Source organism: Sciurus vulgaris, assembly GCF_902686455.1.
Source record: "Sciurus vulgaris genome assembly, chromosome: 6".
In the NCBI taxonomy this organism is placed as follows: Eukaryota; Metazoa; Chordata; class Mammalia; order Rodentia; family Sciuridae; genus Sciurus; species Sciurus vulgaris.
This window is the reverse complement of record NC_136466.1, coordinates 129919754-129946429: the sequence shown is the minus strand read 5'-3', so window position 1 is coordinate 129946429 and position 26676 is coordinate 129919754. Positions and strand designations below refer to the sequence as shown.

At 36.8% G+C, this 26676-nt stretch overlaps 1 protein-coding gene across 1 annotated transcript in view; it reads left to right on the top strand.

Moving 5' to 3' along the window:
• The window catches only part of ITGA1 (integrin subunit alpha 1), a 153002-nt gene that overhangs the window by 90138 nt on the left and 36188 nt on the right, over positions 1-26676 (top strand). The window contains exons 8-14 of the mRNA XM_079143480.1: positions 2949-3099; positions 9853-10018; positions 15894-15967; positions 16429-16573; positions 21927-22069; positions 24922-25065; positions 25931-26188. Coding sequence (XP_078999606.1) covers positions 2949-3099; positions 9853-10018; positions 15894-15967; positions 16429-16573; positions 21927-22069; positions 24922-25065; positions 25931-26188 — 1081 coding nt within the window. The remainder of the gene's footprint in view (positions 1-2948; positions 3100-9852; positions 10019-15893; positions 15968-16428; positions 16574-21926; positions 22070-24921; positions 25066-25930; positions 26189-26676) is intronic.

Genomic DNA, 26676 nt, shown 5'->3' with positions numbered 1-26676 from the left:
AGCAAAGAATGACCCATGAATCAGGAAGCACTCAGACAGAAAAGGGTCAGATCACTTTAGGTTTTAGCAGCCTAAGTTAAAACTCAACTACATGGGCCAAGGGCAAAGCTGAAGGTCAGAGCCTAGTCTAGAAGAGGATTCAGAGGCGTTTGATTCAAATTTGGTCAAGAAAAAAGATTTTGTGAGGTATACAGGGTAGAGAAACACAGTTTACCATTTTCTTCATTCTTTTCGTAAATTTAAGAAAAATAGTTTAAAGAATTATAAACAAAATCCTATGTATCCATCACGTGAAACTGACATTGTCAATATCTTGTTGTATTTACTCTAAATCCTTTTAAAGGAAAAAATAATCACTTTGTCCACATTTCTAGGCTCTTTCACCTTGATACAAGATATCTACTATTGTACTTTTCCTGTGGATCTGAGGCACAACTCACAGGAATTGTACAATATTTGGAATATTAGTTTCAGAAAAAAAACTGTTTCTTTGACATATATATCCCTAACTGCAGCTTTGGATCCTTATGATCAGAGTAAAATATTTAAAGGGACCATTCAATGCAATGACTGCTATACTTTACTTCAAAATAAAGTATGATATGAAATCCTCTCATTATTTCATTATTTCATACATTAATTTTTTTTATTTTTACACACTGCCTTCTGATTCATTGTACACAAAAGAGGTACGACTTTTCATTTCTGTGGTTGTGCACGATGTAGATTCACACCATTCATGTAATCATACATGTACATAGGGTAATGATGTCTGTCTCATTCCACTATCTTTCCCACCCCTGCCACCCCTCATTTCCCTCTATGTAATCTAAAGTTCCTCCATTCTTCTTTTACCCCCACCCCCATTATGTATCATCACCCCTTATCTCTTCCAGGATTCCAGAGAGTAAAGTGAGTTGAGTAAAATGAAATAATAGAGAGGGGAAATGTGCATGTGTGTGTGTGTGTGTGTGTGTGTGTGTGTGTGTGTGTGTGTGTGTATAGACTACATAAAAAGAAACGAATGCCCATTTCCCCTATTGTCTCTCTCCATAAATGTTTATTGAATTAAACTAAAATTCCTTTCTTTGTGGTTAGATTATAGCATTTTTTCTTTCTCTCCATATCACCTCCTCCCTCTGCACCTTCAGTGGTCTGTGTTCTAAAACCTAGCTGACCCACTTCCTCCTTTGCCTCCATAACCCTGCAACCTTCACCCCTGACAACCCACCACCCTCTACATTCTTCTGTTCCTAAGTCTCATTTTCCCCCAATCCCAGAGCACTTTCTTTTTTTTTTATATACCAAAGTTGTTTAATCATTCTGCTATATCAAATAAAATTATCAGTTACATTTATACATAGTAAAATATAATCAAAAGAAAAACTGTTCCCTCTCTACATCCTGGTCATTGGAAGACCATTTTTTAATTTCTTTCTCTTTTTTATTATTTAAACAAATGGGATACATGTTCCTCTATTTGTACATGGAGTCAAGGCATACCATTTGTGTAATCATAAATTTACATAGGGCAATGTTGTTTGATTCATTCTGTTATTTTTTTCCTTCCCCCCCACCCCTCCCACCCCTCTTTTCCCTCAATACAGTCCTTCCTTCCTCCATTCTTACCACCCTCCTTATCCCTAACCCTAAACCTAAACCTAACCCTAATGCTAACCCCTCCTACCCCCCATTATATGTCCTCATCTGCTTATCAGCGAGATCATTCGTCCTTTGGTTTTTTGAGATTGGCTTATCTCACTTAGCCTGATATTCTCCAATTTCATCCATTTGCCTGCAAATGCCATCATTTTATCATTCTTCATGGCGGAGTAATATTCCATTGTATATATATGCCACAGTTTCTTTATCCATTCTACTGAAGGGCATCTAGGTTGGTTCCACAATCTGGCTATAGTGAATATGAACATTGATGTGGCTGTATTTCTGTAGTATGCTGATTTTAAGTCCTTTGGATATAGGCCAAGGAGTGGGATAGCTGGGTCAAAGGGTGGTTCCATTCCAAGCTTTCTGAGGAATCTCCATACTGCTTTCCAGAGTGGCTGCACTAATTTGCAACCCCACCAGCAATGTATGAGTGTACCTTTTCCCCCACATCCTTGCCAACACCTATTGTTGCTTGTGTTCTTGATAATCGCCATTCTAATTGGGGTAAGATGAAATCTTAGGGTAGTTTTGATTTGCATTTCTCGTATTACTAGAGATGTTGAACATTTTTTCATAAATCTGTTGATTGCTTGTACAACTTCTTCTGTGAAGTGTCTGTTCATTTCCTTAGCCCATTTGTTGACTGGATTATTTGTATTCTTGGTGTAGAGTTTTTTGAGTTCTTTATAGATTCTGGAAATTAGCGCTCTATCTGAAGTCCCAGAACACTTTCTAACTCTCAGAGCCCCACAAATATTCAATATATTCGATCCTCTCTCATCTCCCCTCCTCAAAGCAGAGGATTTCCAAGCTGTTCTATGGATGTTACAAAAGGTGGGGGGATGCAAGTTCTCAAGCAGAGGCTGCAGCCAGAATCAGAAGGAAGGAGGCCTGCAGAGTGAGGGAAGGAGCGTTTAAATAGATAGGAGCTATTGGGAGAGTGTCTATAGACCTGGCCTTCTCTGAACCTGAAGCACACTCTGGTCACAGTCTCCCTTTGAATTTTCCAAAGAAGAAAGTACTGCTGCCTTTTGTATATGGCCTAGATCCTGATTAGCCAAATGGTGACCAACCAGATGCCGTTCATCTGGAACACCTTGGAAACCACTGCAAACAAGGATGCATGGCCTCCTGGCTGGAACAACGGCTATGGATGCTGATTTGGGGAACCCACCAGCTACCCAGAGCACTAGTGTGTTAGTTTGTTTTTTCACGTTGCTCCCCTCTTCTTCCCCTCGGGTGGTGTTTCATCGGCTTCCCTTCCCCTGTGCTCACTTCAGGAAGGAGGCATTCACTGAAGCCCGCGGTGCCCGAAGGGGAGTTAAAAAAGTCATGGTCATTGTGACAGATGGAGAGTCCCATGACAATCACCGGCTGAACAAGGTCATCCAAGACTGTGAAGATGAAAACATCCAGCGATTTTCCATAGCTGTAAGTACATAGCTAAGGTGGTTTTCAATTGCTGGTGTGAAGAGAACTGTGAGCATATTGTGGGAATTTTAAGAAAGATCACAAACAGGGTTGGGAAGGAGAAACTCAACACGCAGTCAAAGGAAGGAAGGAAGGGAGGGAGGAAAGATGAAAGGAAGAAGAAGGAAGAAAAATTCAAGAAGGCAGGGAGAGAAGAGCAGGAAAAAGAGGGACAGAAATAGGGAGGGCAAATGAGAAGGAGGAAGGGAAAGGAAAGGAAGAGAAAAAGCAATCTAGGGAAGGAGGCAGAAAAACAAAGAGACAGGAAGGAGGGAGAGAAAAAGGGAAAGGAGGGGATGGGAAAGAAGGAAGGGAGGGAGGGAGGGACACGGAAGATCTAGTAGTAATTAACCCATTGCCTACTAATTAATAATTCACCCTGAAATTTAAGACTGAAATCAGGACATAGTTTTAGATCTAAGTCAACAATGATATCTTCATACCTACAACTCTTAGTCAGTTGCCCTGGGACTTAGGCCAACCTAGACGACTGGCATTTCCCAGAAGTGAGGAGCACAACAGAGGGAATAGAAGTGTGGGCAGGGGGAGGGCAGAAGGCACTACACTTTGGATCTAAAACACCTTTGTCCTAATTCTGTCTTCTCCATGTCCTGTCTCTGTGACAAGTGGACAAGCTACTTATACTCTGAGCTTCAACTTCTTCATCTGTAAAATAGGGCAATGTTATTTCTCTCCCCTGTCTCAGGTAAACAATCAGTGAGATAATGAATTTGAAAATGTAGCAAAGTGGCCACTTAAACACTGGATACACATTGATTTTGAGAATCCTTCACTCTAGAAGTTTGCAACTGTGAAGTGATAAAATCATCAGTATTTTAAAGCCTGGAAGAATCAGGGAGCTAAATTGTGTGCACACATGAATATGTAACAACAAATCCCATCATTATGTACATTAGGTACTACAATGCACCACTAAAAGTGGGGGAAAAATTTTTTTAAAAATTCAGAGAAAATATTCTGAAGTCTAAGAGTTCTGTCTACATTATTTTTCAAGAAAATTCCTTTTATTTATAAGTAATAAGCAAATATTACTCACCTTGGGTTTTTTTTTTTATGTTTTATTTTTACAGACTCCATTTTGATTCATTGTACACAAATGGGGTACAACTTTTCGTTTCTATGGTTGTACACGATGTTAAGTCACACCATTCATATAATCATACATGTACATGTACATAGGGTAATAATGTCTGTCTCGTTCCACTATCTTTCCTACCCCTGTCCCCTCTCTTTTCCCTCTACTCAATCCAAAGTTCCTCCATTGTTCTCTTACACCCCCCACACCCCCACCCCTATTATGTATCATTATCCAATTATCAGATAAAATATTTGGCCTTTGGATTTTTGGCATTGGCTTTTTTCATTTAGCATGGTATTTTCTGATTCCACCCATTTACCTGCAAATGCCATAATTTTATTCTTCTTTGTGGCTGAATAATATTCCATTGTGTATGTATACCACGGTTTCTTTATTCATTCATCTGTTGAAAGGCACCTAGGTTGGTTCCACAATCTAGCTATTGTGAACTGATCTGCTATAAACATTGATGTGGCTGCATTACTTTAGTATGCTGATTTTAAGTCCTTTGGTATAAACTGAGGAGTGGGTTTAAACTGAGGAGTGGTATAAACTGAGGAGTCAGTCAAAAGGTGGGTCCACTCCAAGTTTTCTGAGAAATCTCCATGTCGCTTTCCAGAGTGTCTGCACCAACTCACCTTGTTTTTTTAGCAGTCACTGAGATCCATTTCTGTCCTTTCAAAAGTATGAACATTGTAAGAAAGGAAGAAAAAGATTGATCCATAGATAAAAGTCCTGGCCATGATTGATCCACTGTGTCTCAGGGGCAAGCTATTCCTTCTTTTATAACTAAGATGACCTGATTATAAACAACTTGCAACTACAAGATTTTCTTACTTTATTTGACATATAAAATGTAAAAAAAAAAAAAAAAAAAAAAAAAAAAAAAAAAAAATCTCATTTCTTCTCTCATTTCCCTCTGTTACTTTTATAGATTTTCATTTGCCAATTGTAGTTGAGTCCTTTGTTACTTCTCCTGTTGCTACAATGTACCTACTTTTATTGCATCTGTAGTTGAAAATAGTTCACATGACCCAGCCTTCATTCAGAGAAAATGTCCAAATGGTGGTGACAGTTAGAGTATATAGATGAAAGCAAAGCCAGTACATGCCCAGTGTGTCCCAGATGAGCATCAGAGTAGTCTCTTTTGTTCTCCTTCCCCCAGAGAATAAGGACTGGCATTCCAGGTACCACAGAAGCAGACTCTGAATAGTATTAAACGTCATCAAAATTAACAGCACTGGGAAAACTTCACCAGAAAGAAAATAGCAATAGATGACTTCTTAATTTTAAATGAATCTTGCATGTGACATTATATCTGACTATATTTTCAGTATTTTCTGCCCTTAAACCACTGCTTCCCTTTGTTAGATCCCTAGTTAAGAACTCATGACACATTGTCTCTCATCCAGTCAGAAACAGATCTCATAATTCCATGAATTTCATGGAGAACCATAGATTCATGAGTTCCTTTCCTACTTTAATCAGTGACTTATTATCAAACTGCTCTCAAAGGTGGTATAAATAAAAATATAAAGGAAAATTTCACTTAGAACTATTTTGTTATTTTTCCTAATGCATATTTATTTTCCCTAGTGCAATTTGTTTTGTTTTTGTGTTGGCATTATTATTATTTGGGCAAATCTCAGAAATAAAACAGTTCTTTTACTTCCTCTCATTTGTGCATTAACACAGAAATATTTTAGGATTTCTCAAAGTATATTTATGAATAACCTAACGTTCTGCCTCAGCTATTTCCTGAATTCATTCTTTTACTCCATCTTTTTTTACTCACCATTTGATGTGTTTTGGCAGAAAATAGCTTCCCAAATTATTGACCGTTGATTGTGTAAAAACTGTGTGTCAAAACTGTGGACACTTCCTGTTAAACGTCCAGATCTGGTGAGGGTACTTAGTTAGATTTGTGTTCTCTGCTCCGTGGTCTATTTCTGTCACTTGAGGGTGTTAGACATTATTAGCAAGGGTCCATTTTATAGATTCTAATTCTAGATAATAATGGCTTTGAAGTGTATTTCACCTATAACATTCAAATGAAAAGGAGACATCAGAAAGGACCCTAGAATTTCTTCTATTTTTTGAATAAAAGACACTGTACTGTATGTAAATGAATTGTACACTTTACATTTGACACAGCTACCTCAAGGAAGTTTCAATTCTGAATGTCTATTTCAAGTAAATGTTAGCAGAATTCCAAATGCTTGGGCTGGACATATTTTAATTGAGTAATTTAGAGTATTATTTTTTAAAACCTCTTCTTCTTCATTGAAAGTATATTTTTACAAGCTATCAGACCCTTGGGTGAAGGATCAAAATATGTTTCTATTTTTATTCTAATCTGTGATGTAAAATAGTTAAAAAATAGTTTGCGAGTCACAGTGACTTCAGAAATACTTTTCTTCAAAATATATACTCCTATATTGTGCTTACACACCTTATTTTTGTCCTATAAGCACGTTTTATTCTGTAAGCTTTGACTGTGTCCTGTCACATGGACACTATATGTCTGATAACATTCACATCTCAATTAACAACCTCAATCATGCATGATACAACATTCTTTAGATTTGTTTTAGGTATATTTTCAACTGCATCAATTTATAAATGAAATGGAAGTTAATGGGTCAATCCAACAGATAAACTAGAATATACTAAATAAGAACCAAGGAGAAAAGATGGTTATTTTTCATGCTAGCATATGTCTAATAATTAATAAGACTGAATTAGGTAAATGTAGAGACTCAAAGAGCCTCACATAATTTAGAATGCATATGTATTTAAAAGAAACCCTTAACATCAAAACTGTTGACCCAAAAAAAAAAAAAAAAAAAGAAGTTGTTCACCATGTGTTTCGAGAGGAATACCATGGATATAATGTTTCTTCTGAAACTCAGAGACTCTGCTTTTCTATTTGGCTCTGGGTCATGTGTCTCCCAGGTATGGTGAGATCCCATTTGTAAGAAGAGCATCTTGATAACTGTTTCTAAACAAAAGAGAGGATTTGTTCAATGTATTAACAAAAACCATTGTCTTTCCCTTCACTATTGAAGCAATTTTCTAATATCTTCTCCATTAATTCTCTTCCCCCATCACATAGCTAACATGAGAGAAAGTGTCAGTGATTCTGTTCAATGTTAATAGCTCCCATTTTCTTTAATAGCATGCCTCTTCAAGTAGCTCTTCATCATGAATATTAGCACACTATACCTTATAACCACCTTAACAGGTGCAAGAGCTAAGGAAGTGACTTGCTGTGGTGTCGGGAGTCAGAGTTAGCCTGAAGTCCTTGACTATGGAGACATGTGGCATTTCTCTGTGCTAGGCACTGATATTTCCAAAGGAAAGGGGTGAAGGTACTACTCAAGCAAGGGGAAACAAATTGGAAACGAATCCACTGCCCCTTCTCTCCAGTAAAGAACATTCTGAACCATCATGCTGCCTGCCAGACTAGAGGTGCACCACTCACAATCTCACATTAGCTTTTAGCGTGATAAGCATTTGTCTCTTATTATGAAAGTGATAATTTCATTGTAAAAGAAACAACTTTTAAAATGCATTTAGGCAAATGTAAGGTGGAAATATTCAACCTCCTATTAGACAGAAATTTTAAAAATGTAGATTATGGTGTAAAATTTTCCCATTTTTTAATGTTCATATAGTTAAGCATTTTCAAAAATAGAATTAGAACCTATCTATTTTCATATTTAGGATTTTAAATTGTTTTGCATTTTTAAATTTGCATATTATTTAAAAATTTTTTATTAACTTGAATGTTTTCATGTTTTAAAACTAAATTCTAAGAAATGTTTACAAAAATAACCAAATTTTTAGACATGAAAGCATAAAGCTTAAGCAAAAATTGCTCAGTTGGCCTTCAAAATTAAAAATTTCTGCTCTTTATACAGTTAAAAAGAAAGTGAAAAGACAACCCATAGATTAAAAAGAACTTTTGCAAAACATATAAAGGGCTTGAATCCAGAATATATCCAGAACTTTCCCAACTCACTAAAAGGAAAACAAACAACTCATTTTTTTAATGGACAGAAGATTTGAACAGATATCAAACTAAAGAAGAAACAGTATGACAAATGATCACATGAAAGACACTCAATGTCATTAGTCATTAGGGGAATGCAAAGTAAATAATATACTACTATACACCAATACGATTGCTAAAACTAAAACAAGTGAATAAAGACAAACTGACAATAGCAAATGTTGACAAGAATGAGAGCCACTGACTCACATTGTTGATGGGAATGGCAAAGCAGAGCAATGATTCTGGAAAAGCGTTGGCAGGATTTTTGTCAGTTGTTCTTTTTAGATATACATGACAGTAGATTGTATTTTGACAGGTTTTATATATATTATATTATTTATATGTATATATATTATATATGGGCTATCACTTATTCTAATTAGATTCCCATTCTTGCGATTGTACATGCTGTGGAGTTTCATGATGGTGTATTCATATATGAACATAGGAAAGTTATGTCTGATTTGTTAACGGTTGGCAGTTTCATAAAAAGTTCTAGTTGCTACAAGATTCAGCACTCCCACCTCAGCCTATGTCTGTCCACACAAAGACCTAGGTGCAAAAATTTACAGCTGCTTTATTTCATCATATCTTGAAACTGAAAACAGCACAAATGTTCTCAATGGATTAAGGGTGATGCATCCAGGCAACAGAGTCCCATTCAGCAATGGAAAGGACTGAACTGCTGATATGCACAGCAACATGGGTGACTCTCAAACACATGCAAGGTGAAATAAGCCAGACACAGATGGATGTAATTCCTAAATATGACATTCTGGGAAAAGCAAAGTTATAGGAACAGAAAATAGATCAGTGGTTGCCTGGAGTAGGAGTGGGAAGAAAAGAATTGACCACCAAAGACCAGAGGCAAATTTTTGGTTTGGTGCCAATACTCTACACCTTGAATTCATAATAACACAACTACATTGAATTGCCAAAACTCATAGAATTGTCCACCTAAAGAGGATGAATTTTACCGTCTAAACTGTATTTCAATAAACTTACTTTGAAAATAAACTAAATGAGAAAATCTGTTTGGATATACCTAAATAATTAAGGTTAACTATAACAGATAATTCATGCCTCCCCTTCCTCTCCATAGATCAGAATTCCCCTGTTTTCAGCATTTGGTTTCAAACAGGAATGCCCAGATTCTTTATTTTCTAAGTTGCTTACTTAGATTATGACTTATTCCAATATCAAGCAACTTACTTGCTGATTAATTTTGCCAACAGAGGGTAATGTCCTTAATTATATCAGAGACTTTCAGAAACTTGAAATTACTTTTGAACTATCAGATTTCAAAGATACAGCTATTAATAAACATGAACATAGGAGTACAAGAGAAGACATTTTTCACTCACATATGAAATTGCCTTTTATGTTTTCCTACACAATTGAAGTGTCTGAATATTATTCTTCCACAAATGTGGAAGTACATAAAGATTGCATTACACCAAGCTACTATACATGCTTTCATTTATTAATAATATGCTTGAAATCCTCATTGAACACATAGAAGTTAAAATATGTTCTTGTCATTTTTGTTGTGTCTTAGATTCTTGGCAGCTATAACCGAGGAAATTTAAGCACTGAAAAATTTGTGGAGGAAATAAAATCAATCGCAAGTGAACCCACTGAAAAGCATTTCTTCAACGTCTCTGATGAACTGGCCCTCGTCACCATTGTTCAAGCTCTAGGAGAAAGAATATTTGCCCTGGAAGGTATGACTACTTCTCCTCACCCTGCATGTTCTCTCTACAATTCAAACTCAATGCAATCGACTTTTTAAATGTATTCCTAGCACATTGCTAATATGTTTTCACTATGCACAGGAGTTGGCTGTTTTACATAGAACTGTCTGTCACAAACCATCTCTGTGAGGGCATGTCAGTGTTGATACTCAAGCCTGTGAAGACAATGGTCAGTGTAGATGTACAAGAACAAAAATGCTCCTGTGTGCTGTTCCTCTTCTGTGACATGGTTCTAGAGTATGGAACCTCTAGCTCAAGTTTGGTTTTCCCTTTGTTTCTTTGTTTGTTTCACTCTTCTTTGCTCATTTATTTTTCTCTGCATGTTGCTCCTTGAACATTTTAATGGTCTTCACAGAGTTCAAGTCCCGTGGTGGTGAGACTTCAGTTCACTGAATCATACCGCTTATTTGTAGATTTTTCTTTGCTTTCTCCGTGGTAACTGGCTGCTCAGGATAATGAGTAATGATGATCCCTCCTCTGTCTTAGGTAGGGGATGTCAAGTAACACATTACTTTGGAAACTAAAACTCTTCGGAAATGTTATTACCAGCAAACTGGCATGGCCTCCTTCACATGCCATGATGATCTGGAGTCCCAGAGAACATGCCCTGCCCCCCACCTAGGAGGAAGAAACACCAGAGAATTCTTTTGTCCTTATGCATCCAAGTCCAATTGACCCTCTTTGTAAGGACACACTCAAAGACTGTGGTTTCTATTTCATAAAAGTAAAAATCTAAAAGCACCCTCTCAGTTTTCCTAAAAAGACCTGATGATAGCAAGCAAGACGTAAAACAGGAATGAGATATAACTGGAAAAAGGTAGACCATTCTTAAATTTCCAGAAGAGGCTGGGAAAATGCAGGGAAGTGACTAACAGAACTTTAAACTCATCGAAAGAAAAGAAAATGATTTAAATTAATGGCTTTCGGAATTCTTCTGAACTGACCCATGAGGATGAATATGTTTTGCTTTGCAACGCAGAGCACACACATATGTGCATATAAAAATAAAACCAAGTTTCACAAAATAATTCTTATTATATGCAATGCACTGTGATAGTTTCTGATTTTCATTTCACTCTATTCTCTTTCCACAATGACAATAAAATAAATGCTGGCTACACTCTTCCTGTTGACTTCACGACTGGGTCACAATCGGTACTTAGAAAGTTTGATTTACAGATGATGGGGATTGACAGTGTAGGCAGACTGAATTTCTCTGTCTCCCTTATGCCCTGGCTCCTTTCCCTCTGTGCCTTTCGAAAAAGGACACTAGAATTATTCATCAGTTTGAAGTTGCAGCTGCTTCTGAAGGACTCAGCTATTCTGTGCTCTGTGTACAAGTCATTTTTATGTGGCTTCAGTCTTTCAACTGCCATCATAGTGTCATTTACCAACATCCCAAGTCATGAGCTTGCCTGGCCTTAAGGAAATATATAAGGTCTTCCAAGATATTCTACTCTTTTAATTTTTAACAACCGTGGGCCAACAAACAATCTGTAAAGATAACTTTAAATATGTCAGTCATATTAGATAACTAAATGTACAGTATCATTTCTATATGTTCTCTTAAGTAAGTGAGTAACTATAAACTAAGACTGGCAGAAATGAACCCCACATCAGCTGGAGGTGGGGCTCAATTGACCTGAAATGACATGTCCAGGTTGTTTCTAGCCTAACCACACCATACCTGACAGGTTCCACATAGGAGTACCCAGTATACTTCAAGAAGTCTCTGTATAAAAAGAAAAGTGTTTTATAAGGAACTCCACAGACTAAAAATGTCTTCCACATCTTTGTTTTTACACAATTAAGGGTAACCAAAACCAGTATTTTGTCTAGATTATTTCTTAGTTTTTTCATAATGAGATCAGAAGTGGCCTTTTTCCTGGTTACTTGGGAAACATCCATTTCCTGTGAACATTTATCTTCTCAGGGTAAATAGCTGCAATTATGAAGGTCCTGCTTGCCAAGGACAGTGCCACCTAATGAGGCAAGCATGCCAAGGACTTGCCTAATGAAACAGGAAATGGTCTAAGGTCTCCCTCTCCTATCAAGCACTGAGGAAAATGCTGAAATTTCTAACCAGAAGCTGTGCAGAGGGGCAGAGTGGTCAGCTCAACCCCAGAACAGCGCAGGGAGGAGTTCAAAGTCAGAAACTCAGAGAGAGAGGACAGATCTCAGGTGATGCCAGTGCAGAGGGTGGCGTGTCACCCAGCTTCTCTCTCCCTGCTCTCAGCTGCAAATAGAGCAGCACAGCACAGGCATGCAAACATGCGGACTCTGCTGCTGCATTCTTACTGCTGTTCCTGCAAAGATGAGTGAGAACTTGCCTTCAAGCATTGCTTTTAGAATACATGTTTAACTCGCTGGGCATGGTGGTACATGCCTGTAATCCCAGCAGCTTGGGAAGCTGAGGCAGGAGAATCACAAGTTCAAAGCCAGCCTTAGCAATTTAGCAAGGCCCTCAGCAACTTAGCAAGACCCTACCTCAAAATTAAAAAAAAAAAAAGGTTGGTGATGTGGCTCAGTGGTTAAACATCCCTGGGTTCAACCCCTAGTGCCCAAAACAACAACAACAACAACAAAAACATGTTTAACTTAAAGCCATTGTGAGGGCAATTTGTGCAAGAGATTAAAACAATATATCTGAATTCTTGATGATTGTCCCATTAATCTAGTTTTATAAATGGTAATTACTAATGAACTTGTTGATAATTTTACACCAGTAAATAAATAGTAAATATGTTTGATGTCATATATTTGATTATTCTCATGCCTCAATGGAAGGGTGGACTGACTTTTTTTTTTTAATTATATGTTATGTTTAACTTGTCTTCAAAACCAAATAAATCAGTAACTCCCTACTGGAAGCAAGTAAATCAACATTCCCTCAGCTCCCTCAGGAAACTGTGGCTTTGGGTTCGTGAATATTTTGAGAATAATTTGGGAATAGTGCATTTGGAGAGAATGCTCTGGATTGTCTATGCATTTCAGTAAAGAGCTTGAAAGTGGGCACTGGATTCTTAAAAAGTACATGATCAGGCTGCATGTGGCTTTGAGCCCTGTTAACAACTCCCCTCCTGATCTGTGAGTGATACCCACAACCAGTTATTTAATAAATGCAAACTATGCATTTAGGGCCAGTTCAATGGCCTGAAACGTGGGTGGGACTGGTGGAGCTGGAAACACTTTTAAATATGTGAGTGAAAATTTTTTAGCCCTTAAAATATCAAGTAAGTTTAGCCTAGACAGGGTTCCCAGGTCATAAGGATGAAATACAATAGCATCGTGGTTTGCAAGGGACACTTTCTTCCCCTGTTTTTCCATATTGTTTCTATATATTCCACTCTAGCAGTGAAGATTAGAGGTACTGAAGTTTCCTCCTGCAGGCTTATGATGACCCTGCAGTTTTCCAGTACCTCTCCTTTGAAAGAGAGATCAATACCAGTAGCACCCAATACAGAGAAAATGCTGACCTGAACCAGATAGCCCCTATAAAGACTTTAACATTACTATAATTAAGAGGATGAGTTCAATTACTATTTACAGTGTTTCTAGTTGTGAACAAGAAGATAGGGAAGGGTGTAGGATGTAAGTGAGTAAATAGAGGTACCGGTCAAAGGGCTTCTAGTCTCCTGTAGGTGTCCTAGGAAGGGAGCCGCCCTTCCAATGATGATGGCCATGCCCTCAGGAATAATTCAAAATGCCTGCACCAGCCTCCAAAGGAGCTGGGGGGCCCCAGTGAGGGTGCATTGAGTCAGCACAGGGGGCAAGCGCAGTGTCCCTCTGCAATGGCGGGGACCGGCAACCGTTAGCAGTGGGTGGGTGGCAGGCTCAGTGACTGGCGTCCAACACAGATTCAATGCAATTCCAATTAAAATCCCAATGACATTTCTCATAGAAATAGAGAAAGCAATAATGAACTTCATCTGGAAGACCAAGAGACCTCGAATAACCAAAACAATCCTGAATAGAAAAAGTGAAACAGGAAGTATCACAATACCAGACATTAAACTATACTACAGAGCATTAGTAATAAAAACAGCATCGTCTTGGCACCAAAATAGTCAGGCAGACCAATGGTACAGAATAGAAGACATAGAGACAAAACCACATAAATACAGTCACCTCGTACTAGACAAAGGAGCTGAAAACATACAATGGAGAAAAGATAGCCTGTTCAACAAATGGTGCTGGCAAAACTCGAAATCCATATGCAGTAAAAGGAAATTAAACCTCTATCTCTCACCCTGCACAAAACTCAACTCACAATGAATCAAGGACATAGGAATTAGACCAAGGACCCTGCAACTAATAGAAGACAAAGTAGGCCCGAATCTTCATCACGTTGACTTAGGATCAGACTTCCTCAATAAGATTCCCATAACACAAGAAATCAAGGCAAGAATCAATAAATGGGATGGACTCAAACTAAAAAGCTTTTTCTCATCAAAGGATACAATCAAGAATATGAAGAGAGAGCCTACAGAGTGGGAGAAAATCTTTTCCACATGCACTTCAGATATAGCACTTATCTCCAAAATTTATAAAGAACTTACAGAACTTTACACTAAAAATACAAAGAACCCAATCAATAAGTGGGCCAAGGAACTGCACAGACACTTTACAGAAGACATACAGGCAATTAGTATATATATATATATATATATATATATATATATATATATATATATATGAAAAAGTGTTCAACATCTCTAGTAATGAGAGAAATGCAAATTAAAACAACTCTAAGATTTCATCTTACTCCAATTAAAATGGCTATTATCAAGAACACAAATAATAATAGATGTTGGTGTGGATGTGGGGGAAAAGGCACACTTTTACATTGCTGGTGGAGTTGCAAATTGGTACAGCCACTCTGGATAGCACCATGGAGTTTCCTCAGAAAACTTGGAATGGACCCACTTTTTGAGCCAGTTATCCCACTCCTTGGTTTATACTCAAAGGGCTTGAAATCAGCATACTACAGCAACATAGCCACATCAATGTTTATAGCAGCTCAGTTCACAATAGCTAGATTGTGGAACCAACCTAGATGCCCTTCAACAGATGAATGGATAAAGAAACTGTGGTATATATACACAATGGAATATTATTCAGCTGTGAAGAATAATAGTATTATGGCATTTGCAAATAAACGGATGGAATTGGAGAATATCATGCTAAGTGAAATAAGCCAATCCCAAAAAACCAAAGGCCGAATGTTTTCCCTGATAAGTGGAGAATGATATATAATGGGGGTGGGAAGGTGGGGAATGAGAGAATAATGGAGGAACTTCAGATTATGTAGAAGAAAATGAGGGGAGGTATGAAAAATGGAGACAGGCATCATTACCCTAGGTACATGTACGATTACATGAATGGTATGAATCTACATTGTGTACAAACCATAGAAATGAAATGATATACCCCATTTGTGTACAATGAATCAAAATGCAGTGTGTAAAAATCAAAAAATAAATAAATTAATTAAAAAAAAAAAGAATGAAACAGGCTTCCTGCTACTGTAATGCAACTTGAACTTCGTGGAGCCGAAGCCCCATAGAAGATACAGTGTGCTACGATGTAAGAATGCAGGTTTCTCCTGACTTCCAGCAAGGATGGGGAAGCTATTGAGCAAGAATCCAGCCACGAGTCTTTTCACTAACCAGTCTTCTCTCAACTAGGCATTTTGGGTTGAGAAATGTACTACAGAAAGTACCTGAGATGTTATAAGTTGTCGTTGATAAGACCCCAGGTTCTACTGGGTCTCTGTGTCCTGCAAGCTAGCAGTGCACTAAAAGGCATTGTTAGTTACTTATGGTGATGTTTTCCTATGTTATAGCTACAGCAGACCAGTCAGCAGCTTCATTTGAAATGGAAATGTCTCAGACAGGCTTCAGTGCTCATTATTCACAGGTATGTTGATCACTTAGCAGTAAAGGAAACACCTTTTTGCAAGACTTCCTTCCCTCAAATCAACACAGAGCCATCAATATTAAAAATTCAATTTGTGTTTTCTGGCATGAGCTGTTATGAAGACCATGAGGATGTTTTCTAATCCAAATAGGAAAATGACATTTCATAGTCTTCTTATTAGGAAAACATTATATCACACAATTCATTGTATGTTACTAATAATTGTGAATCAGCTAGTCTGAGCTCTGTCTTATGTATTTATATATCTGGCTAAACAAAATACTTAATTTATTTGCTAAAGATATGGAATGTATCTTTTTCTCAGTGTTAAGGTAATCAAGAGTCTTGCTAGAATTCCTTAGGATTTTGGATACCCAAAATAAAGCAAAAAGTCAAGATTAGAAAATATATCATTGGTAGTTAAATGTTAAACATTATTGCTCTCTCTATTTGTGTATAAGGATTGGATCATGCTTGGAGCAGTAGGAGCCTATGATTGGAATGGAACAGTAGTAATGCAGAAGGCTAATCAAATCATAATTCCTCAAAACACAACCTTTAAAGTTGAATCTACCAAGAAGAATGAACCACTTGCTTCTTATTTAGGTAAGGTTTGGATGCAAATTATAGGTTACTTTTAATTTTTTTATCTTTAGCATTATTTGCTTACAGTTCTATAGGTGCAAACCATGTCATGAGAACACCTGAAAGAATTAGGTATTTTAAAGAGTCCATAAAGGGTTTCAGACCTCTGAGCAGCCTTATTGAGTTGAAGTATCAGAACCTGGAGGTCCTTGTTTCTCAGTAGGACCTTCTAGTTCAGGGAATGATTCAGACTATGTGCACTTTAAGGGGTCTCTTTATGCCTGGTATTTTCTTCAAATTCAAGAACTATGAACAGAAAATGAGTAGGAGGAAAAGGAGACCTTAAGGTCACCTACATCCTGAAGAATAGACTCCCATATTCTCTTACCATTAGCTTCTTATATGGTTCTAATTTTTAGAAAGAGAAATTTAGCCTGGCATGATGGTGCTTGACCATAACCTCAACAACTAGGGAAGGTGAACAAGAGAACCCCAAGCTCAAGTTCAGCGTGATACAATTTAGCAAGATCCAATCTCAAAAACTAAAAACTTAAAAAGGGATGGTAGAGTGCTTTTCTAGTATGTGCAAGGCCCTGTGTTTAATCCCGCAGTTCACACGCAAACACACACACACACACATGCAAACACACACGCACACAGAGGCACATGCACATAAAGAGACAGAAAAACAGAAAGAGAATCTTAAGTGGATTCACATATAGCTTCTTCTCTCATAGCTCTATAAGTAATCAGGCAAATAATGAACTTAAACCCAATGATGTAACCTCCCCTTGTTTTCCAAAGACTTTCCAGTCACAAGGAAGAGTGTGTCTGGAACCATCTTATTCAGGCTCTCTACCAGGCTCGGAGATGCCCAGGAGTGCTAGGAAGCACCCTCATCCCTGAAGATCTCAGCAAAGGGTGGGAGGACCTAAAATGGAGTGGTTTCCCAACTCTCATTCAACAGCTGTTTTTCTAGCTCCTCTCTTGCCCCCAGGCACATGTTCTGGTACTGGGGACGCTGTAGTAAAGTAAACAAATACCTTAGCCTTGAAGTGTTCACATTTTAGAAGGTTGGCATCCCTCTGTGGGATCTTTCTGTCCTGGAGCAAATCTTGTTCTCAACATCAGCCAGTTTCTTTCTACTTTATGAGGAGAGTGGCAGGTTTTGCTGGTATTTCCATATGCCTCCTTATTCAAGAACACCTATTAAAGCTGTAGAGGCAGGAGGATTTAAGAAGAATAAAAACCTTGTAATATAGATGACTAAAAATATAATGGTGGTCAGCAGGGACAGTATGGCTGCTAAAACCCCTGAAGATTCTTTGAACCAAGCTAATGAAAGTCTAGTCTTCTTATCTCATTACATTCTACCCTGGTCAGACAACAGCTAGAATATCCCATTGTTTTTATCATCACATATTTCAAAGGCAAAATGGCAAACTGGAATGTTCCAGTAAAAGATTATTTAGAGAATACAGACCTGTAAACCACTCCAGCAAAAGTTCCTCTCCCTCCAAAACTTGAAGAAATTAGAGGTGAGAAAGCAAATCATATGTTGTATGTCTTTGAAATATTTGCAAGGTTGTGATCTAAAATACAGGGAAGACTCTATAAGACTGTTGTACATGAAATGCCTTGGAATCAAGACAGTTAAATCAGAGACTGTTTCCTATCCTAGATAGAATAATTATAACCAATTACCCTCAGATATAATGGATTGCATATAAATTAGTATAACTCCTTGTGAAAGGGATTTGACAATGCGTTTACAGACCCATAAAAAGTTTACAACATATTGAGTCAGAAATTTTACTCCTGAAGATCTAACTCAAGAAACAAATCCAATATTTAAGAACGCCATGTGAATTCCGTTTTCATTGTATTGATATGTATGGTATTGGAGAAATAGCATTATCCCAAATGTCCAAAAAATTGGGGGATAATGAAATAAATAGTAAATCCACTTATTGGAACATGATGCCCTCAGCAAAAAAAATGATAAAGCTGCTAATGCCACAATACTAACGACTCGGTGCAGTTCTGGAGCTATCAATTAAAGATGGTGATCAGCAGGGACTGATGGCTCTCAGTTACAGAGATGTGTATTTATTTTCTGCCCATTCCTGTGGCCTTAGCAACACCTCAGTTTATTTCTAAAGTGGCGATAATTACACTGATGTATAATTTAGGCTATTAAAAAGATTGAATTAAATAATGACTATAAGGTGCTTAGTACTGTGACTGACATGCGAGTACTCAATAAGTGTTTTATTGGTATGGGCTGTTACATAACAATGCAGCGTCTCAACATGCCCTTCTTTCTGTAACCCAGCAAACTGCCTCAATATGTGCTTAGTTTGGTGGTGAGAATACAGATGAGATTGTATTCCCTGCCTCTTCCACCCACAGTTTGCTGATTTCTAATCATGCCAGAAAGACTCCAAAGGAAGGGGAAAGACGTGAGGCAAAGGAGTGGAATGGAGACAGATCACGCCTGTTTCCCATTACCTCACCAGCTTCTCACGCAGCTTCTCACGCTTCTCCCAAAGAGTGAATTATGGGAGCTGACCTCACTTACTGTTCATAAATCCATGCATTGGGCTTGGCCATCCTTTTTCTTTTCCCTTCCATTTTGTGCTTTTCCTTTGCAAGAAGTAATATGAAGCTTGAATGTTTATAATTACTTGCCTTGTTAAAAGTTGGCTACATTTGACTCTTTCTTTTCCTTTTTATTGTCTTTAAACCCTGAACCCCAGTGAGAAGCTATTGTAATTGGTAGTTACTGTCCCTGTGATTTAGAAGCCAATATTCTCAGTTATCCAATGCAAATTATGGAAAGTTAATTAAGTAACTATGAAACTCCAAGTCCTAAACATCATTTTCAACTTGTTTTTTAAAGGGTCATTTATCCATTCGTGTTCATAGCTCCGAAAATCACACAAAATAGTAATAACAAACATATATTAAAACCCTCGCATTTATCCCACTCCCTTCTTTATATTTCTTAGTACAACAGCAGGAAATAATGCAGTCTTTGTTTTGCACTTCTTCTTTTCCATTTTATGTATGAATAAACATGACCATGAAATTCTTATTTTTAAGAATATTGCAATTAGTAATATAAAAAATAATACATTGTGTGTTTGAAAAAGAGTATTTTGCATTCTGTTATATGTAACAATGAAAAAGAACTCAAAGAAAAGTGAACAAATGAGAATGTGAGAAAACTATTCATAAAGGACAATTTGTCTAAGGAATTGTGTTCCCTCAGCACTTGTAAGAATAAGTGGTACAAAAACCTCTGTTCCTCTTTTAAAAATTTGGAAGAAAGTGGAATTAATAACTTATGGTGAAATACTTGTTAAGTAAATTAGAAATATGGTCTTTTTCTTCATTGGAAATGCTGTTCTGTGGCATTTTGAAGAACAATCTGCCTTTTTCACCACTGATGAACAGTTCCGGTTACTAGAACATTTCTTCCTTCTGAAGAGTTATCATCTACATGTGGTCATTTTAACCCATTGATTTAGCTCTGTTCTCTAGAGACACAAAGAATAAATAATAAATAATAATCATAATAATCTGACTTAAAGACACAATTCATGTTCTTTCCCATAAATGAACTGACATGATCTCTCAAAATAGCTTGCTATACATTTGACCCAGAAAACTTCACAAAATCATACAATTCATAATGTTAGAATCATCTTATTCACTTTGAGAATATCCACAAAACTTCCCAGGCCATCACACATATGCATATCTAAAAGGCCACCAATTATCTGAAAAGTGACTTTACAATCCCAGTGTGCTGATAATGATGTTCCATCATTATCGTGGTACAGTTGGTACATGTGCCCAAGGGAAGGTGGATGCCCAGAAAGAGTGCAGAAATTTTTCTGTACATGCTTAAAAATTGAAGATAGTAATGCTGAACTCAAGGGCTTATATGTAGATTCCCTGGTCATCAAGCACATCCTGGTGAACAAAACACCCAAGATCACTGACTGTTTACAGAGCTCATGGTGGGATTTAACCTATTTATAATCTCCCTTTGTCACATTGAGATGATCCTGACTGCAATTAAACAAATTGTTCTTAAACCAGGAGTGGAAAGTACACAGAAGAAAAACACAAAAATCAAAAACTTGTGGTTCAGGAATAATTGGACATAAAGTACATGCAAATGAAAGTAAAAGTAGGAAAAAAAGGCAACTTGAAATTTTGGAGAGCACAAAAACTCAACTAAAAAGGAGTGACTGCGTGCAGTTGTGTAAGCCTGAAATCCCAGCTACTGGGGAGGCTGAGCCTGAAGGATGGATGGCAAGTTGGAGGCCAGACTTGGTAACTTAGTGAGACCTTGTCTCAAAAAATTTTTTTTTTTTAAAAAAGGGGTTGAGGCCGTAGCTCAGTGGTCAGATTCTTGGCTAGCATGCACAAAACCTTAGATTTAATACCTGCCTCACAAAGGACAAATGATTTAATACCTGACTCACAAAGGACACTTGAAAAACTGTTCTAGCTCACTAATAATAATCAAACACAAATTAAAATTACCAAGGTACTGTTGTTAGAAAATGTTTAACACCTATTAAATATTCAAATAATAATAATGTCAGAATACTTGGGAAAGTGATAAAACTAGGTGTAAATAGTTAATATAAATGTTTTAGAAACAATTTGCCAGATAGTATAAGAACTATTTAAAACTTGATCCACCAATCTATTGAAATTTACTGTCAAAAAAAGTCCAAAAAAAAAAAAGAAAAGAAAAGAAAAAAGTAAATAAATGCTTAAAGGTATAATGCCAAACAATTAAAAAGCACCTAAATTCCAACATTCCATCAGGGGATGGTCAAATAGTAAACATAATAAATACCTTTATACTTGAACTCACAGAAATAATATTCACTAATTAAATTTACATTTAAAATCAGGCTACCAAGAGAGAAAGATTTACATTTCCTATAATCCTAACAGTATGATATCATTAATGTCTATAGCACAGACACTTGTGTCCAAACTGAATATAATAGATGTATTCCAAAATGGTGAACTAGGGATAGTAAGGGGCTTTGTATATACTTTTATCTTTTTCTATCATCACTGTTATATCATTTGTGCTTTTAAAGAATGAAAAACTGATATTGAGGAGAAAATGCCTTTCCAGAACAAAGTAGTTGTGGTAGATAATGATAAAGCTTCTAACCAAACCAAATTTTATGTGCACTTAAAAATCATTATTTTCAGAAAAGCAGAAATCCATATAAAAATAGATAAGTGATTCTCCCAACAATCTAAAGTCATCCATAATATATTACATTCAGACATTAAGGGGCCAAATGTATGTCTGGAATCTCTCTTTGGTTAGGTTACACAGTAAACTCTGCAACTACTCCTGGAGATGTCCTCTATGTTGCTGGACAGCCACGGTACAACCACACAGGCCAGGTCATCATCTACAGGATGGAAGACGGAGATTTCAAGATTCTCCAGACACTCAGTGGAGAGCAGGTAAGCTTGAAAAATGTTTCCAATTAGTTTCTTCATACTTCATGTAGGTTTCTATTTCCCTAAATTTTATAAAAGTAATACCTGCATAGTCAATATCCACCATAAGCAGGGTTACCTGTTAGGTTCTTTGGAGAGATGTAAGTTGTACCTTGTGCCCATAAACACTGCAGATGGGTAGAAGTGAAGGTAAGATGTAGAAATAACAGGGAAAGATGCAGATGTGCAAAATATGTACAAGAAAAGAGATCTAAAACATTAAGAATCATAAAAGTGCCAGGGACATCGGCAGTATATTCAAAAAGTAGAAAGAGTGTTCTAAGTTAAGATTGGTGCAGACGGCCTTAATAAGAGATGGGATTTGGGCTGAGTCTAGAAGGAAAGATAAAATATAGATAAGTAGAAAGGAAAGTAAAAGAGAATGTTGAAAAGATAATGTGGACCCCTATTCTGTGAAACACTGAATGGCAAACTAAAAAGTTTGACTTATACCCCAAAAGTAATGGGAAATTGTTTGTAACACAATATTGGAAAATTATTATTAGATCATATTGATTACCTTAAAAGTAACTTAAGAAATGATACATGCAATAGGCAAACATAAATACTTATAGCATATTTTAGACTGAAAGAATAGCATTTATCTATGCTATTTTTGTTGTTGCTATTTTGGGATTGTAATAACTTGGGTAACATTTGTTTATTTTTATAGTTTTCTGTATTTTCCAAGTGTTTCCAAGTGGAATAAATTACAATGACAAATTATTAACTTTATTCTGCAATCCTCAAAGGGGTTCTTCTTAGGCCTCAGTAAGTATTTTGTCTCTCTAGACTAGACCAGCACATTGTACAGCCCAGGTGCAACAAGCTCACACAGGCAGGTCTAGGAGCTGCCCTGGCTCTAAAGCCCACGCTCCATAGGAACTAGTATCCTTTAGGACAGCAGCACAGACTTGGCTTACAGGATCTCTGCAAAGGGCAAGCTAGCACCAAGACTCACCACCATCTGAGATGCCCCAAATATGTTACCTGTACAGGTAGAATTCACTTGTGATTTCACATGACCTCAATGCAACATCCCAGCCATAGCTTGTTTTCACACCATGGGTGATGCTTAGCAATATAATTGGAATCCTATCCTTAGCTGGTTCCCAGGAGAATCTTAGAGTAAGTACACCAGAGGTCAGATTCTCATATGCCAGGAAAAAGGGTTTTCTCAACTCCGCCACTTTCATGCTCTCAAAATGCATCAGCAAAAAAAAAGAAGAAGATTGTTGTTGTGGCTTAAGGATGATGTAAGAACTTAAAATGAGATATCAACAATGAAACATAGAAGAGGAAGAGGTCTAATAGGCATAAAGAGGATTGAAAAAGTAAAATGAAGCATTTTAGATGACATATTCAGTCCATTATCATTCTGTTAATTGTCTACAGGTGTAAGGAAATATAAAATTTTGTGAAAAATTGCTTACGTAAGTAGAGGAAAGTATCATGAATTTAAATCATGAGTGATTTTAGTTTTCAGCCTGCAAATCTAAGAGAAAGGTGGCTCCATTAGAATGTCAACAACTCAAGCAGCTGGAGTACTTATTAACAAAGTTTAAAAAAGGTATTAAGATTTTGATGTCTCTTCTTGTAGTAATAAGCACAAATTCAGATGTGTGCGGATGACAGTGAGGTGAAGTAAATGAATAAAGCTGCCAGGCATTAGAGTTGGGGAGCCCTGGGCAGCTTGTGAGCTCCAAGAGCCATTGTATTATGGAAATAAAGGCCCAGTGCTGCCAGAGCTCACTACTTTTTAAAAAAATGTTTGTGATTAATGTAACATTGAAAAACCTAAGCCCTTCAAAAGTCAGTGAGAGAAGTACTTTCAAAAGTCATAAAAAGTACGTTCAAAAGTACATCTCACAATATCTAGATGTCTAGCAATGTCTAGAAATGCAGAAATGGAGCATCAAGAAGGAAAACAAAGGGAAATATACAACGTGCTGTGTAAGTGTTTGGGAAGCTTTGTGGTCTAGGGTAAGAGAAGGGAAAGGAAGCCTCAGACCTGGGCTCCCAGGGAGGCCAAAGTTTAAGGGATGGGAGAAGCAAAAGGGACCAGGAAAGAAGAAAAGAAAGGATGATCAATGATATAGGGGCAGAATCACAAGAGCAAAAATGAAAGCACAGAATCTAAGATGGGAAGTGTCAATAGAGAGGAACTAAGAGTTTCAAATATTAAACATATTTAAAAAGGTGATTTATGCATTTAGGTAGCGAAATATAAGCTCCCTGCTTTTCCCTTAAACAGATGGTTATCTTTAAAAGAGTAAATATATTGCCACAAGGGGATGGCCCTCTGTGATCCTTTCATATTTTCCATCTTTCATAACTGCTGGGACAAGACTTAGCCATTGTTAGGTAGATAATCCCTATAGGAATCCAAAACCAGTCAGTTCCTTTTAATGCACTTATTTTGTAATTTTCTATTACTAAACTTAAACATATATGAAACCATTCTAGAATGCCTTCTCTCTATCCCCCTACCTTTTTTTTTTCTTAAAAAAAAAATTATTGTAGTATTGCTGATCTGATTTGTGAAGAAAGATAGTAATAGGACAAAATCTAAAGAAAACCTTTTCTGTTACTCTCAAGCTATGAAATCTGACATCCCTTTGTCCTCAAAGATGAGATAGACTGATATTCTGTACTATAATGAATGCTCAACCTGCACCGTTTCTATAGTTTATTTCCTTTGTCAACCAAATCTTAAATCCTGTTCTAGATTAAAAGAAGTAAGAGAAATGCAGATTTTAACTTCCTTGAGAATGTCCAATGTTAACTGGGCTGTCTTGTTTTGTCTTCTGCCCTAGATCGGTTCCTATTTTGGTAGTGTCTTAACTACAGTTGACGTTGATAAAGATTCTAACACTGACATCCTTCTGGTTGGGGCTCCCATGTACATGGGAACAGAGAAAGAGGAACAAGGAAAAGTGTACGTGTACACTCTGAATCAGGTAATGGTATCTGAATTTGGTAAAAATCCAGGAAAACCTTTTCCTTTTCTTCAATTTTGAATAATGCTGTTCTCATTTTTTCATTCAATTTGGAATGTTTTGAAAAAACATTTAAAACATTTAAAATTCTATAACTAATCCTAGCCCTTAGATATTTTCTTCTTGGAAATATGAAGTGTTGGTTTGTTTGTTGTCGGAATATACAGGATAGAGAAAACAAATATAAAACTCACTAAATTGCTAAGTAAACCCACCCATCAACTATCAGCTCTGACCAGGAGGTGGGTACCTTTAGAACTGTAGTGGGTTGGGTGGTGGAAGGGAAGTAGTTAGTTCCAAATCAGTGACGTGAGATGCCTCCCAGAAAACACTGCGGTTACTCTTTTTATTCCCCCCAAGAAAATGTGTTCTTGACCACCTTTGTTAATACTTTGTCCTTGCTTTTTTTGTTTGTTTGTTTTTTGTTTTCTTACTCTAGGCAGCTTTAGAGAAAGTCTACTTTCTAAACAGCATGCATTTATGTATTTCCTCATTGTCTTATAGGGAAGAATTGAGAAAGGAAAAAAAGAGCACAAAAGTTGGGAGAAATTGAGGAATAAAAAATTCAGTTCTTTGACTTTAAAATGATCCTATCTATTACAAACTCACTTGATTGCATTATAAAACGACTCTTAAAATTCTTCTTTCTGATTATTCTACAGTCTCTTCTTTGGAATCCCTAACTTTGCTTCCACTTTTTAAGAAATTTTTACAAACTGTACTGTTAATGTACAAATGGTTCTTAATAGTGTTGATTTGGCATGCACTTCATTTCTGCTCTAGTAGTGAAAGAAATCCATAAGTATCCTGTTTATCTTTTTTCCAGACAAGATTTGAATATCAAATGAGCCTGGAACCAATTAAACAGATTTGCTGTTCATCTCTGAAGCACAATTCATGCACAAAAGAAAACAAAAATGAGCCATGTGGGGCTCGTTTTGGAACAGCGATTGCTGCTGTAAAAGACCTCAATCTTGACGGATTTAATGACGTAGTGATAGGGGCTCCGCTGGAGGATGATCACGCAGGAGCCGTGTACATTTATCATGGTAGTGGGAAGACTGTAAGGAAGGAGTATGTTCAAGTAAGAAGTTAAACCTACATATTCTCACCCTCCAGTGCTGAGTGCCATTGTCTGACTTGCTTGATGAGCTATTTGATTTCTTTCTTCTGACTTTATTGGGAAACTCAATCTAATTCTCTCCTGAGAGTTTTCTTTATAGAAGAATTACTTTACATTTCACACTTTTATCTGGGTTCTTTTCTGTTGTTATTTGCCATATATCTAGGATTTGATCTCTTGAAATGATAGGAAAAAAAACCTTCATAACAATGCTATTTAACATCTGCAATGTATTTGATCCTAAAGAGAGATTACTTCTTTGAATAAGAGAAAAATTATATGATTTAGCCAATAAAGGAGGTAAGAGTGAGATTGTTGTTTTTATATTTAGTGTTCATGTTATTATAGTAAGATTTCATTGAATTTTTATTTCTGAATTAAATTGGCATATTTTCATCACATAAATTTTGTTTCTGAAGATTTATAATTTTCTCATAAGTAATCCTCCT